Source organism: Pipistrellus kuhlii, unplaced genomic scaffold (assembly GCF_014108245.1).
Source record: "Pipistrellus kuhlii isolate mPipKuh1 unplaced genomic scaffold, mPipKuh1.p scaffold_m20_p_80, whole genome shotgun sequence".
Taxonomy (NCBI): Eukaryota; Metazoa; Chordata; class Mammalia; order Chiroptera; family Vespertilionidae; genus Pipistrellus; species Pipistrellus kuhlii.
Genome location: NW_023425585.1, coordinates 996,206 through 1,016,146, shown reverse-complemented (window position 1 = coordinate 1,016,146; position 19,941 = coordinate 996,206). Strand labels below are relative to the sequence as shown.

Here is a 19,941-nt window from a genome sequence, read left to right as displayed (position 1 = left end):
TAATAAATATTGTATTTGCCTGTCATTTAATAGTTAACTGCATATGTTTTTTCAATCTTAGAAATGTTTGGTGCCTTGTTTGGAGTGGCTTAGTGGTTAGAACCAGGAGGTCTTGGATTCAATTCCTGGTCAAGGGTACATACCTGCATTGCAGGTCTCATCCCTTCCCCCTGATGGGCACATGTGGGAGGCAACCAATCAGTGTGTCTCTGTCACATCAGTGTTTCTCTCCCTCCCCTTCCTCCCCGCCTCTCCCCATCTTCCCTTCCTTCCATTCTCTCTAAAAATCAATGGGGGGGGGTGGGGAATCCTCCTTCCTTGGATCAAGGTTAGGAAAAAAATATGTGGTATAGAATAAGGTGACCATAGGATTGTCACCCAAATTAGGACACTTTTTAGAATGAAAGATAACACTAGTAATACCGTATTTTTCGAACCATAAGACGCTCCGGACTATAAGACGCACCAGTTTTTAGAGAAGGGAAATGAAGAAAAAAAGATTCTGAAACAAATAGTGTCCTAAAATATTTTATGTGCATTAAAACCCAACATCACAGTCATAAACACATGTAATCAACCCTGTAAAGTAAACAGCAGCATTTAGAACCATTTTAGAGCCGGGCAAGCACACAGAGACCACACAGAGCCGGGCAAGTAAAAAAACTTTTTTTTAAAAAGTATATGTGTAGGCTATATTTGGACCATAAGACGCAGGGACTTTTTCCCCCCACTTCTGGGGGGAAAAAAGTGCATCTTATGGTCCGAAAAATACGGTAATTATGCCAGGACATTGGGGTCCCGTCAGGACTGTCCTGGGTAAACGAGAAAGGACTGTCCCCAATAGAAGGCTTTAGCCAGGACCTTCCCTGACTCGAGGAATTCTGTTTGCACTGCCCTTGACTCTGGAGCTTCATTTACTAAGATTTTACCATCGAGTGGTTCGCCAGCCGCCTGGAGCTCGGGCCACTTCAGGGTGGTGTGGACCTAATTGTCTCCAGATGGACGCTGGCTGAGTGTCTCTTTTCCTCCCCTTCAGCTCCACCCAGACTCTTTCTGGTATTTCTTCTGTTGGATTTTTCTTTCTTTTCCAAAGAATATTTTGGCTGATAGAACAAAGCCAGTCAGCACAGATGTGCAGAAATCATTACTAGAGTTTATCACATGGAAATACAATTATAAATCAGAAATGTATTTTCCAAACTGTTTTGGACTTTTCTGATGGACGACAGCATCTGTACTTCTGTCAGTGTGCAGACCTGGTTTCGGAAATAACTCCCATGTGACAGCTCTTTGTTCTGGTTGTCCGTGTGGCGGACAGCTTTTGCTGGTGTTCGGGATTTACCACGTCCGAGGCAGACTTTTCTTCTCCCTCCACCATTGAATTTAGGCCGGTCACCTTTGTGAGTGCCGTCATTGCCTGTGTAGACACTGTTTCATTCCAAACAACCACCGACGGCGGGAGAAAGGCCGTGGGTCATGTTGCAGGAAGACTACCTTAAGTTACTTTTCCACTCGGCCAAGTATTTCTCTCCGGGGGCCGGCAACCCAGCGTTGCCAAAGCCAGTGGAAACTTGTTCGGTCTTCCCTCTGCACTTGGCGTGGGCCCTCCTTCCTGGAGACGTGTGCTCTGCTGTGTGTTCGAGTTCCAGTCTCCTCGCGGCCCCTCCTCTGTCCAGGCCCTCGGTGCTGGCTGTGAGCCCTTGTCTTTTTTCTGCCTGGCGCCTGTCTACCACTGCGCACCCAGTCCAGGCCTCTGGGTCCCCTCCCAGATGGGCTTCCCTCCTGCTTCCGAGGGCGGCAGTTTCCACTTCTCCGTGTTAGCCTTGCAGAGTGCACACGCAGGTGGACTCGACCCTCTCCATGCTCTGCCGCCAGCCATCCTGCAGCGGAAACTCTGACTCCTCCCTTTCGCAAGTACTGTCAGTAGTTTCCAGAAATTTCCTTGCCGGGCACCTGCCTTCACCTCCTATGCCACTCTCAATATCTTCCTCAGCCCCCCTGGCTCACCCAGTTCTCTGCTTTCGGGCCCTCAGCCCCCTGTCTCCGTCAAATCCATTGGATATAGTGGTGAGGAGATGACAGAAATGGGAAGAAATCCCTTTAGTGGGTTCTCATTAGGTCAGCAATTCCTTATCTCATGTGCCTCCCTTGCCTGCTCAGTTCCTGGGGGTGAGCGTCTCCTTCACTTCCTTCACCTCCCCTCCTCCCCCCGCAGGTGCCTCCTCTCCTCCGGCGTGTTCTCTACAGGAGATGCTGCCACGGTCTCCTTCCACCGTCTCCTTCCATCCCAGCGCTTGCATGTTTGTTTCCTTATATCTGGCCGTCTTCCACATCAAGGTCTTGAGGACTGAGACCCCATTTCTCATGTTTCCAGTTGGATTCCTAGCACCCAGCACTGTGCCTGGCACAGAGCTGGTATTCAGCAAACATTTGTGGAATGAATTAATGAAAAGTATGAATTTAGCCATGTCCAATTTTGTGTTAATATTTTTTCTTTCTTGGTTTTAGCATATCTAATTTTCTAAATCCAGAGCATCATATGTAGAGAAACTCCAGGAGATCTAAGATTTCTTAGAGAGGAAGGTTTAAAGAGCAAATTGAGGAGTGATGTGCCAGTTCTGGTTCTCTCTTCACCGTGGGCTCTGCTTCCTCCATGCCCCTGGGTATGAATGCATAAGGTGAAGATCAGGGTGACCCTCAAGGAAGTCTGCTTTTTAAACTAATGGAACAGCTGGTTAACGTTACCCTCGTGATTATCAGCAATTCAGATTCGTCTGTGACTCTAGATTTTATGCTCAGCTTCTCAGTGCTTTCAGTTTTCTCCTGAACACAGTATGTTGTGTACCCTTCCTCACCACACAGTGTTTTAGGGAGACTGTTCAGTTTTATGGTCACAAGGTTGTGAGTGGCCACAGAACTTCAGTCCTGGTACATGCTGCTGTCCTTCCTGTCAGTCAGCAGGGACTTTCCGTTTCCTCGTCACTGTGCCTCCTCTGTCTCAGTAGCACTGTGTGTGCCTTGAGCTCACTGTGCACTTGAGCCACATGTTATTACATGCTCTGACACATAATAATTGCTCAATAAATGGTGTCTGGATAAACAGCTTACAAAATGACATTTGTGATGTGTGGTCTATACTTCCCTCCTTTTCTGTTACATTTGCTTCTATCTTATAGTATGTTCTGTCTGTTATGTTTTTATTTTCATAAAAAGTTAATACTAGCGATAGTCTTCTTATTGCAAAGTTCTTGGGAGTTTAGGATGCAAGGAGAGATGTGTGTGCTTATTTGTTTCAGCTATGACCATTCTGTCTCCAACGACAAAGCCCTGATGGTGCTGAGTGAGGAGCCAGTGCTGTATCTCCCGCCCCCTCCATGTCGGCCACTCATCAACACCACAGAGTCCCTCAGGTCAGTAGGCCTATGTTTGCTTTGGGGCCCAGGAAAGGATTGATTCAGGTCGAGTAGCTGGGAGAATCTCTCAGTTGCTCGTCAGGTAACCACAGGCATGTCTGGTATCCCCACCAATGGATCAAGGTGGTGTACTCATTCCATGTGATGGTATTGGGGGTGCAGACTTCAGACTTCTCCTTTGAAACCAGGGTGGTTTAACTAATAAAAGAGGAATATGCAAATTGTCCGGGACGCTGTCATACTAACAGTAACAACCAGCAGGCTGCGTGGGGCAACCAGGCTGGCAGGGGGAGCAGTTGAGGGTGACCAGGCCGGCAGGTGAATAGTTAGGAGCCAGCAGTCCCGGATTGTGAGAGGGATGTCCGACTGCCGGTTTAGGCCTGATCTCCGGCAGTCGGCCATTCCCCATGGGGTCCCGGATTGGAGAGGGTGCAGGCTGGGCTTAGAGCCTCCCCTGTCCCCCCGTGCACAGATTTGTGCACCAGGTCTCTAGTGTTAATATAAAAATTCAGGTGAGTGTTAGACTGGTGGGTGATGACCCCCCAGTGGAAGGGCCCTTTTTCTCATTGGAATACATGTGACTCTGTGGACACTTCCCACCATGCACTTAGCTGCTTCTCCCTTATTTTTTTTCTGTGATTTTGGACCCTACCCTTGAACTTCAGAAACTGCTAATGTTTTTATGTGACTAGTAGTGACCCAGCTGAGTTAAGGAGACATGGTCACACTGCTTCTCAGCTGCTCCTGAGGAAGGACAACAGAGTGCAATTCCAGCAGAACCAGGCTCTGTACATTGCTGGGTGGAAAATTGGAAAACTGGGATTATAGTACCTTAACATTTCCTCTGTACCTGCCTCCACTGCACCTGCCTCCACTAAACCTGCCTTCTCCATTGTGCCTGTTTGTATCCCCTGTGCCTGCTTCTACTGCACCTTCCCCATTGCACCTGTCTGTCTCCACTGCACCTTCTCCACTGTGCCTGTAGTGGCCCAGGAGTAGGAACAGGAAATACTTTCATCCTCCATTTATATGTGGGAGGCATTAGACTATGGTTTTCTTTGAATTTTGATCTCATGACTGAGGAGGTTAGCATATAGCAATTCATGGCTTATTAAGAACAATTGAACTTTAAGTATCTTAGCTTTTTCAATTCATAAAGTAATGTTGAATCCTCATGCACTTGGCATACTTGTTGGAATCTATAGAATGTGGTTAAACTTATTTCTAAATGGGTGAGACATTTACTTCTGTGTAATGTATGAAACTAATGAGGCTGTTTTACAGGTTAAATCATGAACTTCGAGGCTGGGTTCACAGACACGAGGTGGAAAGGACCAAGTCGAGAAGAATGACGAACACTCAGCAGAAAACACACATTCTTCAGGTGGGCTATGGCTTGTCTTCCCAAGGGGCTGGTGTCTGCTGGGAGGCTTCCCCCAGCTGTTGCTCTGTCCCTGGAAGATTTGGGAAGCTTGGCCTTTAGCTGCCTCCCACGGCCTCCTGTGCTCCCTCTGCAGGGCCGCCAGCACGGATCAGGCTGCATGCTCTCAGATTTCCTGTGCAGCCCACTACTGCTTCCTGCTCTCACCCCCAAACTTGCTTTCAAGACATCCATACCAAATATTTGGGCACGAATGGTATAATAGAAAATACTGTATATCTTTTTTTCTTAGAGCTTTTAAAAAAAGAGGGTGTTGAAGCACGGGCAGCTTGGAAAGTAGACCCTCCCCATGGAGGGTGTCCCTGAACTTCTTTAGGACCCGTGTAGGTGGCGTGTTCATTGTCACGCCATCATTCCTCAGCTGTTCACCATAGCACCCGGCAAGCATTTCCTGTGCTGGAGGGACAGGGCAGGTACTTTCCCAGATGCTGGGGCTGCAGCAGTTAGTAATCCAGTCCCTGCCTTCGTGACACTTACATTCTGGTGGGAGAGAAAAACAGCAAGCATACAAATGTTTCAGTGACCTCAGGGTGAGAGATGTGCCCTCAAAAGAAGCCGCAGGCTGGAGGGGAGAGTGAATTGAGATATGGTGACTGTTTTAGAGTGGGTGTTTAGTGAAGGTTTCTCTAGAGAGATTCCACTCGAGTGAGGTATTGGCAAGGTAATTAACACTGGCAGATGTAACATCTGGCCTCAAATTCTCAGTAGCTTAATGGAATAAAAATTTGTTTCTCATCCTCACACAATCTGATGCACATACGCATGGTTTCCCCTGCATAGTGACTGAGAATCCAGGTCTAGATGAGCTCAGGTTCTGACATCCTTAGTTTCTAGGATTATCCAGTGTGTGCCTCTCTGGCCTCTCTAGTACTATTTGTTCACGGATCATGGCAGCTTGATTGGTGGTTAGTACTTCTGGAGGCTCCTGACAGTCACTGCCAGTGTTGCAGGCAGTGTAGCGTCCCACAGCGGCTCCTGGCATGACGTGCAGCAGACAGTCCCCAGGAACTCCCGCTCTCGCAGCTGCTTGTTGGCCACTGTGGCCAGAGGAGAAGTGCTCTGTATCCTTCCGCTTCCAATCTGCTGTGGGCAGGAGCAAAATAATATCCAGATCTGGGAGAAAACCAAGATGGCAGCCTAGGTAAGCGCCTAAACTGCCAACTTGCACAACAATTTTAAAACAACAACTAAAAGACAGGATATCATCCACAACCACAGGAAAACTGGCTGAGTGGGAAATGCACAACTAGAAAGAAGGAGAGAGGCTCACGGATCAGGGGAGCCACAAAGCGCTGAGGTAGGGAGCTGTGCGCACAGAGAGGAAAGGCGGCTGAGTGCCTGGATGGCGGGAGAGGAATGGAAGCCCCTGATTGCACTGAACCCCAGCCCTGGCCGAAACCCTGAGGACCCAGGCTCATACAGGTTGGAGTCTGGACTGTAGAGAAAGACACCCTGAGACTCAGAGACTGAGAGACTTGGAGGAGCCGGGAGCCGCAGCGGGCAGGGTCTAGAGTCATGTGCGAGTGAGTGCACGAAGAGAGAGATGACTGTGGAGGTTGCTCCAGTTGCTCCATAGTGGAAGGGGTTGGAAGCTCCTGACTGCACTGAATTCCACTTTGGACTGCACTGAGCACTGAAACCCAGTTCAGGGCGAGCCCCTGGAGCACCCACACTCTTACAAGGGGAATCTGGACTGTCAGGCAGAACTCAGGGGATCGTGGAAGGCAGAGGTCTTAGGCACGCACACAAGGGCAGGGCTGACGGGAAGCCAAGACTGTCTGCTCATCCCTGAGACTCCGCCCCATCCAAGCTGAGCTCAGAGGCTTTTGCACTTTTGAAAGTCTGATCCTATTAAGACTGTCTCCAATACAGAAGGTATCCGGCATAAACACAGCTGATACTCACCTCCAATTGGCCTGGAGGTCAATTCCTCCCAATGATACCAACAACAATCAAGACTTAACTATTGTACAAGGGTGTACACGCAGTCCACAAAGGGGTGCACCAAGAGTGTCTACCTCAGGTAACTGGGGAGGCTGACCCACTGGGCCATATGGGACACCAAGCACACAAAGCCACCCTGCCAACTCAGGGAAGCAGCGAAAATGCCGAGACAAGGAAACAGATCTCAAACGAAAGACATGGAGGAGAACAAAAGACTGGATATAGAGTTCAAAACCACGGTTATTCAAGAATTTTCAAGAAGGTTTTTCAAGAATTTCCTAGAAAAGACCAATCAATTTAACGAGACCCTCAAGGATATGAAAAAGGACAACTAGAAATTAAACATACACTGACTGAAATAGAAAATATTATACAGAGACCCAACAGCAGACTAGAGGAATGCAAGAATCAAGTCAAAGATTTAGAATACAAATCTAAAGGCAAAGAACACTCCTCCAGAGAATCAAGAAGAGAAGAGAATCCAGAAAGTTGAAGATAGTGTAAGGATCCTCTGGGACAACTTCAAGCATACCAACATCAGAATTATGGGGGTGCTTGAAGAAGAGAGAGAGCAAGACACTGAAAACCTACTTGAAGAAATAATGACAGAAAACTTCCCCCACCTGGTGAAAGAATTAGACTTACAAGTCCAGGAAGCGCACAGAACCCCAAACAAAAGGAATCCAAAGAGGACCACACCAAGACACATCATAATTAAAATGCCAAGAGCAAAAGACAAAGAGGGAATCATACAAGCAGCAAAAGAAAAACAGTTACCTACAAGGGAGCACCCATACGATTATCAGCTGATTTCTCAACAGAAACTATGCAGGCCAGACAGGAGTGTCAAGAAATATTCAAAGTGATGAATAGCAAGAACCTACAACCAAGATTACTCTACCCAGCAAAGCTATCATTCAGAATTGAAGGGCAGATAAAGAGCTTCAGAGATCAGAAAAAGCTAAAGGAGTTCATCACCACCAAACCAGTATTATATGAAATGCTGAAAGGTATTCTTTAAGAAGAGGAGGAAGAAGAAAAAAGTTAAAAATTATGAACAACAAATACATATCAACAAGTGAATCTAAAAGTCAAGTGAATTAAAAATTAGAGGAACAGAATAAACTGGTGAATATAATATAATCAGGAGCAAAGAAAGGGAGTGGATTGATAAAATTAGAGGAACAGAATAAACTGGTGAATATAATATAATCAGGAGCAAAGAAAGGGAGTGGATTGATAATTATCAGGGGAAAAGGGGTGGGGGGGTGCAGGAAGAGACTGGATTAAAATCGTACACCTATGGATGAGGATAATGGGGGGGAGCGGTAAGGGCAGAGGGTGGGGTAGTAACTGGGTGGAAGGGAGCTATGGGGGCAAAAAGGAGAAACAATTGTAATAATCCGTGCAATAAAGATTTATTAAATTAAAAAAAAAAATAGTATCCAGAACCCTGATGGTTAAACGTGCGGCAGCATCATTTTGGGGCTTGCGTCCTTGCTGTGCAGGGAAGAGCGAGAATTGCACAGCTGATGCATGGGCTTTATGACTCAAGATTGGCCTGAATGAGTTGCTTTACTTTATCTTTTGATATAATTTCTTGTGATTGTATCCAGTTCATTAGATGAATAAATAGAACTTACTGTATAAGGGTGGTTGATGTTCTATATTCTGGAAGGAATTTTAATGCAACAAAGGTAGTTTTGTTTAATTTTACAGCCTTGAAACATTTGAGGGAGATTTGTAGTTTAGTTCTGTCCCTTTCTCTGCACCTTGGGTGCATGTCTGTCTGTGTGAGGTCCCGCAGAACTGTCCGCTGCACGGATGGAGGTCAGAAATGTGGGCCTGAAGCTGTCCCAGGGAAAGGAAAGACGGTGGGGTGGGGAGGACCTGTGTTAGCTGAGGGGCCAAGTCCCACTCAGTCAGAGGAGGAAAGGGTCCTCGCTCAGGCTGCTGTACACACCTGAGCTCACGGCATTCCTCAACGCACCCTCAGCACCGACCCTGCAGCTGCTCTGCCTAGTTCCCTTCCCCCTCTCAACCTTTCCTTCACATCTCCCCTCTCGGATGCTACATGCACCCAGGAGTACACTAGATATTTTGATACTGACATTTCTTTGAAATTTCTGTCATTTCTAAGCTTTATATTCATGATTTGGCTTGTGTCATTTTATAATTCTACCTCTTCCTACACTGAACTTTTAGAAAAGTTAGAGGGTCAAATCAGTGAAAATATTTTTCAAAATGAAAGCAAAATGAAGATGTTTCCAGGTGGATGAAACTATTACACGTTGTCTGTAGAAGATCTGCATTGTAAGGAACACTAAAAGAGGATGTTTGGACCAAAGGAAATAGGCTCAGGTAGGATTGGTGAATGTTGGTGAAAATAAATGCCCCTTAAAGTGTCTTTATTTGTGTTTGTATATAAATGTCTTTAGGAGACTTTTTTTTTTTTTTTTTTTTTAAAGCAAAACAGGGTTTTGTGTTTTGTAGGGTTTACAGGTTATGTAGGAGTAAAATACACAACAATAAGAACAGAAAGGTATAGAGGCAGTAAGTACAGTATGCTCTTACAAAGTTTTTATATGTTCAAATAATACTTCAGGGTTGGCTATGGTAATTTAAAGATCAAAATATAGTATTAAGAGCAACCACTAAAAACTAACACAAAGAAGTACAACCATAAAACCAGTACAGGAAATATAAATGGAATACTAAAAAAAAGAAAGCAGGAAAGAACAAACAAAAAGCAAATAGAAAATACATACCACGATAGTAGACTTAAGCCCAGCCACATTTGCAATAAAATGTAATAAGGTAAATAAACCCATCAGTTTAAAAGGAGAGATTGTCAAACTAGGTTTTTTGAAAGGTAAGACCCAACTATGTGCTGTTTGCAAGAAATAACATCTCTCTATATAAAAGGCTAATATGCAAAGTGTCCCCTCAGGAGTTCAACTGGAAGACTGGAGTTTGGTTGCTTGCTATGATGTGCGCTGACCACAAGGGGGTGGCACAGAACATAGCAGTGACCAGCAGCGGTGGTGGAGCGCTGAGGGAGCAAGGGAAGGAGGAGGCGGGGAGGCATGGAGGCGGGGCCCTTATTATTGGCCCTTATCACTGGCCAGGCCTAGGGGCCCTATCTATGCATGAGCTTTGTGCACCAAGCCTCTGTATAATAAAAGCCCAAGTGACGATTATGGCAGAACGACCTGAATGACCACTTGCTATGATGCGCACTGGCTACCAGGGGCAGATGCTCAACACAGGAGCTGCTCCCTGGTGGTCAGTGCACTCCCACAGGGGGAGCAGCCGCTCAGCCAGAAGCTGGGCTCATGGCTGGTGAGTGCAGCAGTGGTGGTGGGAGCCTCTCCTGCCTCCACAGCAGCGCTAAGGAGCAGTGAGCTGAGTGATAAGGAGCTAGGGATCCTGGATTGTTTGAGAGATGTCTGACGGCTTAGGCCAGGGATCAGGCCTAAGCCAGCAGTCAGACATCCTCCGAGAGGTCCCCGACTGCGAGAGGGGCTAGGCTGAGGGACCCCCCCCTCCAGTGCACGAGGTTTGTGTAACAGGCCTCTCATTTTATATATAAGCACACACAGATGAAAAATTAGTGGGTGAAAAGTGTGATACTATGCAAAGATTAAGTACTAGAAAGCTGCCAAAACTGGTTTGGCTCAGTAGATAGAGCGTCGGCTTGCGGACTCAAGGTTATCAGGTTCGATTCCGGTCAAGGGCATGTACCTTAGTTGTAGGCACATCCCTAGTGGGGGTGTACAGGAGGCAGCTGATCGATGTTTCTCTCTCATCAATGTTTCTAACTCTCTGTCCCTCTCCATTCCTCTCTGTAAAAAAATCAATAAAATATATATTTTTAAAAAGTATTAGAAAGCTGCTGTGGCTACATTAGTCAGACAAACTAGACTCCCAGTCAGAGAATTTTATAAGAAGAGAAGATGGAAATTTCAGAGTGATGAGAGTATGCTTAATCAAGAAGACAGAGTTCTAACTACATAGGCTCTTAATAAAAACTTCAACATGCATAAAGCACAACGGACGGGACTAAATGGAAAAGTGGACAAATCTACAACAAAATGGAACGTTTTATGTAAAATCTCATTTCCATGTTACTATCTACCTCATGTTTTTGCTGATTTTCACCTTTTGTCCAATCCCTGTAGCTACTAATGCTAAAGCTCTACTAGTTTTTCAGAGGTTTCTATGTTAACTGGTGTTAAGTCTTTGATAGCTAAATGGCTTGTTCAGTTCTACTTGCCTAATGTCTGTGTGAGTCGGTTTTCACAGCCTGGTCATGTCTGAGTCTAGGGACAAGTCTTGATTATTTTGGGGAGCTCTCCTTACTGATGCTGCATCCACAGCTGTATTTAGCATGAAGGGTTTTGCGTTTAACCCAGTAAACAGTAGGATCTAGCTTTATTAAGGATCTTTTGCACTGCAGGAACGAAATTTCCATTGGGAAAATAATTATTTTAGCAAGCATAAATTGTTATATTTCTAATAATACTTATTTGACCTGGTCATAAAACTTGTGATGCTTGGACTAAGCTTTTGGGCTATTTAAAAAAAAAACCTTTATGGGAAGTATCTTAAATGTCACCCTCCATAAGACACATCCCTCAGTCCAGAATATGATCACAGGAGTTCTGATTTCTGTCTTGGCGTTTGAGTCATATAAACTCAATATGTCAGACTACTCATGAAAAACTATACAAATGCTTTAATGCGAGTTCAGTGAATGTAAATGCGGAATGAGTTGTTATCGGAAGGTCTTCATATGGTTTCATTACAATAAGTCCTTTGTTCTCTCCCAGGGCGCTCTGGGACAGGGCTCTGGCTCTCAGCTCGTGGCTGTCCAGTACACAGAGACCACCAGCATCAGGTGAGAGAATGTGGCCGCACCTGGTCATGGATTCTGTATCTGTGAACCCACCTATTAGCTAAGATGTCCTTGTGACCCCAAAATCAATATGCAAATTGCTTTCTCGGTCGTTTGCAAATGCGTGTAGCTGTTCCCAGGTGAGGGTCACCAGGGCAGCGCCCTGCTCCTGGGGCAGGCATCTTTCCAGGTATCAGTGCCATGGTCCCTACATCCCTATGCTTTTTGTTGGCAATTTCACCATTTAAAACAGTTAAGTGCCTGCCGGAGTGTTGGTGTTGCCAGGTGTGGAGGCCAGATTGGTGACCTGGAGAAAGGGCTTGTTGGGGAGCTGCAGTCAGGCCTGAGCCACCCAAGGTCAGAGTTAGCGAGCAACAGTACACGGTCAGAAGGTGTCTGAACAGAACACAAAACCAGGTGACACGTTGGTCAGTTGATGACAGCGCTGCAGCCAAGGGCTTGCTGACCCTGCTGTCCCTTCGGAAGTGGTTCACTGTTTGCTGAGCCTGTGTCCACAGAACGAAAGTGTCACAAGGAATAGCTGATGGTATATTCAAGACACTGTAGACAAATGGCCTACTGAACAGATGGAATTATTTCAGAGGAAGTTCTTATGACTCACTTTTAATTAATTTCCTTTTAGACCCCTCTTTTCTCCTAAGTTAACAAAGATTAACTGAAAAAATAAATGCATTGAAAACACAATAGAAAACTGTAGAAAAAAAATGTAAGCTTTCTTTTGGGAGAAAAATAAGCATTATTTCTTTAACTCCTCTTTAACCTATGCGTGCCGGCTTTTGGGCTGAACAGTGAAAGACCCTCATTGCCGAGAATGTGTCCCTGAGTGTGAGTGGACCTGGGGCCTGGCGCGGGGTGAGGCGCTGAGCGGCTGTCCTGGCTCTGCAGGAGCAGGCAGAGCACGCCGGGCGTGTCATGCACCGTCTCAGCCTCCACCCAGTTGCATCCTTTTGTTGAGGAAATGGGGTTGTTCAAAGCTGGACACCCCCTGGAAGAGGAGGGCAGGCACTCAGCCAGGCCTGCTGTTCTCCAGTCCTAAGCCGGCGGCGGGAGCAGTGCTGTCCTCAGGCGTGGCTCTCAGAGAGCAGCATCACGCACGCACGCACCTGCGCGCACCTGCGCGCGTGCGCACGCGGCGCCAAAAGCTGCTGGCGGAGGCTCCGTGACCTCCACGTGCTTCCCAGCACACGTGACTATCTGGGACGGCTTACTTAGAGGCTCGACTCAGAAGCGACTCAGTCTCAGTGAATTGATCTTACAGATATCTGACTGTGGGCTGTTCAGACTGTTCTAGAAAACTGCCCAAGGCTGCTCGTGTTTGGTTGAGATTCCGTAGGCAGATGCGGCTCAGATGGATACTGCTGAGACGTGTGCCAGTCTGTTGTAACATGCCCTCCTCTCTCAGCAGGCCCTCGGGGAGGGAGCTCCAAGTGTACTACGCCTCCCCCCGAAGCTACCAGGACTTCTTCGACGCCATCCACAGGCGGGGAGACACGTTTTACGTCGTGTCGTTTCGAAGGGTAAGTGCGTTGGGGAGGTTAAAGGTCACATTTGGAGCACCCGCCCTCACAGGCGGCAGCCTTGGAGAGGGAGCCGTGGGAGCGCCTGAGCTGGCGCAGTGCTGCAGCTCCTGCCTGACCTGCCGCCGCGGTGGGCGTGGGCTTGGTGCCAGGTAGGGATGTGCTTTAGGCAATGTAAACGCCTCCCTGATGGCATTGTCATCCCCTAGCCATACTGTTTAAGACCAAGGGGGCGGTAAAAAAACATACAGGTTTCTGTTAGGCTTATGGTGGGATTCCCAGCAGGTAATGAGAAATTTAAGTCGAGTTTCAGATGGCCAGGGCCTGGGTAATGCAGTGGCTGTGGGCTGGGGAGTGCAGTGGTCCTGGGCTGGGGAGTGCAGTGGTCGTGGGCTGTTTGGTTCTGGGTCCTAAGGTTCTTTTCCTCTCTCTCCAGCAGATGTTTACTCCTGTTAGTGAAGGGTGTGTCAGACACTAGGCAGGTTATGTAAAAGTCAGTGTTTATATGAGCACTTCTGAATGTTACATGTTAAAGCAAATGGAAAAACACATGGTTTATTTCATTTTTACTACAAAACGAAAACATATTCTTCATGGAGTTGCCGTATGAATACCTCTGTGCTGTCTGTTAAACCAGGAACAAACGGATGAGCTAGAATTGGTGGTTTGTGTCCTAGGTTTTCCTTTTCTCATATTTCTTTGGGAACGTGGAAGGTGCGGATCCAGTCAGCGTTTCCAGCAGCGGCGGTCCACAGTGCACTGTCTGCTCTGTCCCTCTGAGCTTCCCGGGAGCCCGCTCTCTTCCTCAGGCATCAGTAGCCAGGTGCCCGGGACTGCAGCCCCGCGACTGGGCCCTTGAACATGAGGGAAATCAACCTTCCATATGTTCTGGCCTTGGACCCAGGGTGTGTTCTGCCGCAGCAGCAGCCAGCTGCTCAGCAGCAGGGGGCAGTCGAGAGTGGATTTCCTGATGACTCAGCAATGGTGCCGGCTGGTGGGACCAGTGTTTGCTTTAGGTCCACACAGTCCTGTTCACATAGAGGAACAGGAAACTTAAACATGGTCCAGCGCCAGGAGTGTCTTAGGATGAGTGCGTTCACTGCAATGCACTCATCCTAAGACACTCCTGGGTCTCAAGATGAGTGCATTGCAGTGAATGCGACAGAAGCTACCCCAGAGGGAAGTGTGAACACTCAGGCAGCAGAACCCTTAGGTGCAGGATGCTTTCTCTGCCGCTTCATCAGGACAGGAGAATCTGTCAGCGGAGCCGCTGTGCAGCCATGGGCTGCAGTCGGGTGAGCAGTGGGCTCCCAGGGAAGAGGACACGTGCTTGTTCCTGTTTGTTCAGGGATGTTCTCATGAAGGAAGGGGATGGAGTTCTTCTTCAGTATGTGCTTCACACGCAGCCTGTGTGGGGCCAGTGCCCATCAGTCTACACGGCTGTATGTGTGGAGCCAGTGCCCATCAGTCTACATGGCTGTATGTGTGGAGCCAGTGCCCATCAGTCTACATTAGGGGTGTCGAACTCAAATCTAAAATCCAGCCTAAATCGCGGGCCGAATGGTTTACTGAACAGTCATAAACTGTCATTGTGATGGAAACACAGCGGAGTGCAGTGATGACAGCGCGGTGCGGGCCACATTGCAAGGCCTGGCGGGACGGATTTGGCCTGCGGGCCTTGTGTTTGACACATGTGGTCTACATGGATGCATGTGTGGAGCCAGTGCCCATCAGTCTACACGCGGCCTGTGTGGAGCCAGTGCCCATCCGTCTACACGCGGCCTGTGTGGGGCCAGTGCCCATCAGTCTACACGCGGCCTGTGTGGGGCCAGTGCCCATCAGTCTACATGTGGCCTGTGTGGGGCCAGTGCCCATTAGTCTACACGTGGCCTGTGTGGGGCAGTGGCCATCAGTCTACATGTGGCCTGTGTGGGGCCAGTGCCCATTAGTCTACACGTGGCCTGTGTGGGGCAGTGGCCATCAGCTTACAGTGTGAATAGCTGTTGGAGAATTGTGGCTCCCCGTAACCTCATGTTCTAGTAGAAGCTGTGTTTCTCTCACCCGGGGAACTATAGGACTGTCCCTGTTTGGATTCTTCATTTCCGGGTGACTGATGATCACATCTCGGTGAGCTTCATTAGATAACAGTCTCTTTCTGGGTTTGTTTTCACAGTGGGGTGAGGAGTACTCACGAACAAAGCTATAATTGGTCGGACAGGCAGGTGGCTGCGGGGTGTGAGGCAGCACTGGCAGGAAGGTGGGGGAGGGCACGTCTTTGTGAGACCACAGCGCATGCTGAAGACTGTCCAGCCACTGGCCCGGAGAGGGAGCCTTTCCTGGCTGCTGCCCATCCCGAGCAGGCTCTCTGGCGCTGGTGACCGCGGAGGCCGCGTTAGCACCTCCCCCCCTCCCCTGCTTCTTCCCGTGAGACAGTGCTGCCAGTGGAGCACGCCTGGCTTCTGTGACCTCTGTGTCCAGCACCTGACCCTTCTCATCTGTCACATGCACACACAGCGAAACCTACACGTGAGAACCTGAGCTATCACTGTGCCTGCCTCCGATGTCTCCCCCGTTAGGCATATATCATGTTTTCCAGAGCAAGTGCCATTTGGGTGTCATATAAAAACCCACTGTATGTGTCCTGTGGGCGGACTCTAAGGTAATCGTAGGTAGTAGGTCTCACTGTGATGGAAGAAGCACAGGAAGCATCCCTCTGTCTCCTGGGTCATGGCAGTATGTGCCCTGGTCCTTGTAGCCGCTGTGGTCACTCCTGACTCTGAAGCAGCCCCTTCAAGCCACTGCTGTCTTTTTCACACGTGGCTCCTTCAGGCTACCCAACAGCAGGAGCACCTGGACGTGCGTCTGGTTATTGCCTCGTGCACAGTCTTGAGATCCCTGGCCACTCCCCAGGAGCAGGGAGGCAGGCTGGGGCCAGGCATCCTCTGAGGAGTGAGGGTGGTGGCTCCTAGGGCCTTCTGAACTATCCACTACATTCTGCACCCTGGTTCTAAAGAACTTCTTAATTGTTCGATCTAAAGAGCTTGTCTTCTCATTCATCTTAAAAGCAGGACGAGCCTAATTGGCATGGCTCACTGGTTGAGCATTGACCTATGACCCAGTAGGTCATGGTTTGATTCCTGGTCAGGGCACATGCCTGGGTTGTGGACTTGATCCTCAGTGTGGAGTGTGCAGGAGGCAGCCGATCAGTGATTTTCTCTCATCATTGATGTTTCTATCTCTCTCCCTCTCCCTTCCTCTCTGAAATCAATGGAAATATTAAATAAATAAATAAATAAAGGCAGACAGTGCCACATGCTTTTTCATTACCACCCCTGACACTGTGCAGTGCCTGCCCCTCATGACAATAGTCGGTGTGTGACTAAGAGAAGTCACAGTGATGAAGTTTGATGCTTTCCATCCTCACTTGATGGGTATTTTCACATCTAAGTTGTGTGCAAAAATGTGAATCTGTTGACTGGACCATGCAGCAGCTGAGGCAGAGCTGGGTTCCAGGGTAGCTCTGCCAGGCGGCTGGCCTGTTCCTGCCTCTGGATCCAGCTTCAGAGCTGTGGGAGTCAACCTGTGAAATGTACGTCTTTCCCTATAGTGTGTGGTGCTAGCAACCTCAGTTTTTAATATTTGGCAAAAACATTTTGGCGTAGAATTTGGAAACAGCCTAGGTGCCCGTCAGCAGATGATTGGATCCAAAAACTATGGTACATCTACACAATGGAATACTATGCTGCCATAAAAAAAGAAGGAATTCTCATCATTTGCAGCAACCTGGATGGAATTGGAGAACATCATGCTGAGTGAAATAAGCCAATCAATGAAAGAGAAACACCACATGACCCCACTCATTTGTGGATAATAAAGATCATTATAAACTGATGAACCAAAAGATAGATACAGAGACAGTAAAGCAACAAGCAGATTGTCAAATTACAGCGGGGAGGGGAGGAGGATCTGGGGGAGATAATAGATCAACCGAAGGACTTGTATACATGCATATAAGTACAACCAATGGACATAAAACTCTGGGGAGGGAGGGGATGTGTGGGAGGGAGGGAGGGGGGCAAAAAAAAATCAATAAAATATGTTAAAAAAATAATAAAAAAAAAAGAAGAAAAAAAAACATGTTTGCGTGGACTCTTCTTAGAGCTCACTGCTCTCTTTTATGGAGAAGGTTGGTGAGTAGTGTCTGTGTGGACTTAGGCATTGTGAGCCTGACATTTCCAACTTCAGACAAAGTACAGGAAAGCTCTACTTTGTGCGCAGGAAGGTCGATGGTGATGTTATTGGTTCAAAAGTTCATCCCCATCCAAGTCCTCGAGAAGAATGTCACAAAATAGCAGTGAGAACAGACAATAAAGAATTGTGGCGGAGTAAGTGGATGCTGCATGGACATGCTTCCAGGACCAAACTGGAATTACAACTGAAATATAGAAAAATTTCCAGAATAATCAACAGAGACTCACTGGAGAGAGCCCTAATAACAGAGGACCGAAAGTGGAGACTGTAGGGAGAGGAAACCAAGATGGCGGCATAGGGTAGAAACTCGAATGCAGCCTACCACAACAAATTCGAATTTAGAACTGGAAAAAAGGGGAGGCATTTCCCTGAAGCACCAGAAGGCTAGCTGAGAGGAGGCTCTGCCATCTGGGAAGGAGAGAGAAGGTGCGCCAACTCTCAGAAACTGTGAAGGTACAGAGAACTGTGCGTGTGAAAGGCGCTGGCTTAATCCGGCGTGCGAAGAAGCCAGGCCGGGCTGAGTTCGCTACTGGCTTATTCCCAGCACTCGGAGAGGGTGGACAACTAACTCGCGGCTGGCTTTCTTGTTCGAGCGGAAAACAGAATCACCGTATTGCTCTGATAGATGGCCCCAGTCTTGGAGAGGCCAGACTGTCAGGCAGCGGGCAGAGATCTCTCAGAGGTGTGTGAAGCCAGAGGCCATTACTGTGGGACTTAGGGAGGAGCCACTTGGGGAGAAGGTGACGGGAAAGCAAAGCTTGCCTGCATCACCCCCAGACTCCACCCCATCCAAGCTGAGCATGGAAGCTCTCCCAAAGGCTGGCTTTCTCTAAGGAGGGACTGGCCAGAATCTAAAGCTTGTCTGTGCCTTTACCAAAGAAGTATGCGAGCCTGCAACCAGTCTGGTGAGACTTAACATGAACAGAACTTTTCTAAGGCGAGACTGACAGGGAACCAAAGATTGCCTGTGTACCCCGAGACTCCGCCCCATCCAAGCGGAGTACAGAAGCCTTCCTAGCTTCTGAGGAGACACTGCTAATTCTCACAGCCAATTGGCTTGGAGATCAAGGCTTCCCAGTGATAAGCAAGGCTTAACAACAAGACTGCACACATAGCCCACAAAGGGCTGTACCAAAACTGTCCACCGCACAGGGAACTGGGACGGCTGTGCTACTGGGCTCTACCAGAACACCTAACACACAAAACTATTCCATCAAATCAGGAAAACAACTAAAATGCAGAGAAGAGGCAGGACACAAAGGAAGGAGATGGAGGAAAAGGAAAGAATGGACATTGAGTTCAAAACTACTGTTATAAGGCTTTTCAATAATATCCTAAAAAAGGCTGATAAAATAAATGAGACCTATGAGGATATAAAAAGGGAGCAACTAGAAATAATAAAGGATCAACTAGTAGTGAAGAAAACATTGTCTGAAATAAAAAATATTACACAAAGTCCTAAAAACAGACTGGAAGATCTCAAGAATCAAGACAAAGATTTAGAACACAAAGAGCCAGAGGACACTCCTCCACGGAAGCAAAAAGATAAGAGAATCCAGAAAGTTGAAGATGGTGTAAGAAACCTCTGGGACAATTTCAAGCGAACCAACATCAGAATTATGGGGGTCCCAGAAGAAGAGAGAGAGCAAGATACCAAAAGAATACTGGAAGAAATAGTGACAGAAAACTTCCCCCACCTGGGGAAAGAAATAGACTTACAAGTCCAGGAAGCCTGCAGAACCCCAAACAAAAGGAATCCAAGGAGTACCACACCAAGACACATCATAATTAAAATTCCAAGAGCAAAAGACAAAGAGAGAATATTAAAAGTAGCAAGAGAAAAGCAGGTAGTTACCTATAAAGGAGCACCCATACGATTGTCAGCTGATTTTTCATCAGAAACCATGAAGGCCAGATGGGAAAGGCAAGAAATATTCAAAGTGATGAATAGCAAGAACTTAGAGCCAAAAATACTCTACTCAGCAAAGCTATCATTCAGAATCGAAGGCCAGATAAAGAGCTTCACAAATAAAAAAAAAGCTAAAAGAATTCATCATCGCCAAACCAGAATTATATGAATTGCTGAAGGGGTTTATTTAGGAAGAGGAAGAAAATAAAAATAAAAATTATGAACAACAAATACATAACTGTCAACAAGTAAAACTAAAAACCAAGGGAATTAAAAAACCTGATGAACAACATTAACTGTTGAATATAATAGAATCAGAGGTATGGAAGGGGAGTGGACTGATGATTCTTGGGGAAAAGGGGAGTGGGGGTGCGGGAAGAGACTGAACAAAAATTGTACACCTGTGGATGAGGACAATGAGCAATGGGGAAAGGACAGAGGGTGGGGTGGGAATCTGGTGGAGGGGTGCAATTGAGGGGGGTGGGGGGAAGAGGAACACATTTGTAATAATCTGAACAATAAAGATTTATTTTAAAAATGAAAAAGAA

At 47.3% G+C, this 19,941-nt stretch overlaps 1 protein-coding gene across 5 annotated transcripts in view; it reads left to right on the top strand.

Moving 5' to 3' along the window:
* ATF6 (activating transcription factor 6) overlaps positions 1-19,941 on the top strand; it is a 148,955-nt gene that overhangs the window by 54,448 nt on the left and 74,566 nt on the right. For 2 of the 5 annotated variants that reach the window (XM_036425426.2, XM_036425428.2), the window contains exons 9-12: positions 3,297-3,410; positions 4,698-4,797; positions 11,631-11,698; positions 13,119-13,233. In XM_036425426.2, the coding sequence (XP_036281319.1) occupies positions 3,297-3,410; positions 4,698-4,797; positions 11,631-11,698; positions 13,119-13,233 (397 nt within the window). The remainder of the gene's footprint in view (positions 1-3,296; positions 3,411-4,697; positions 4,798-11,630; positions 11,699-13,118; positions 13,234-19,941) is intronic. The other 3 variants (XM_036425427.2, XM_036425429.2, XM_036425430.2) reach the window with 3 other exon arrangements.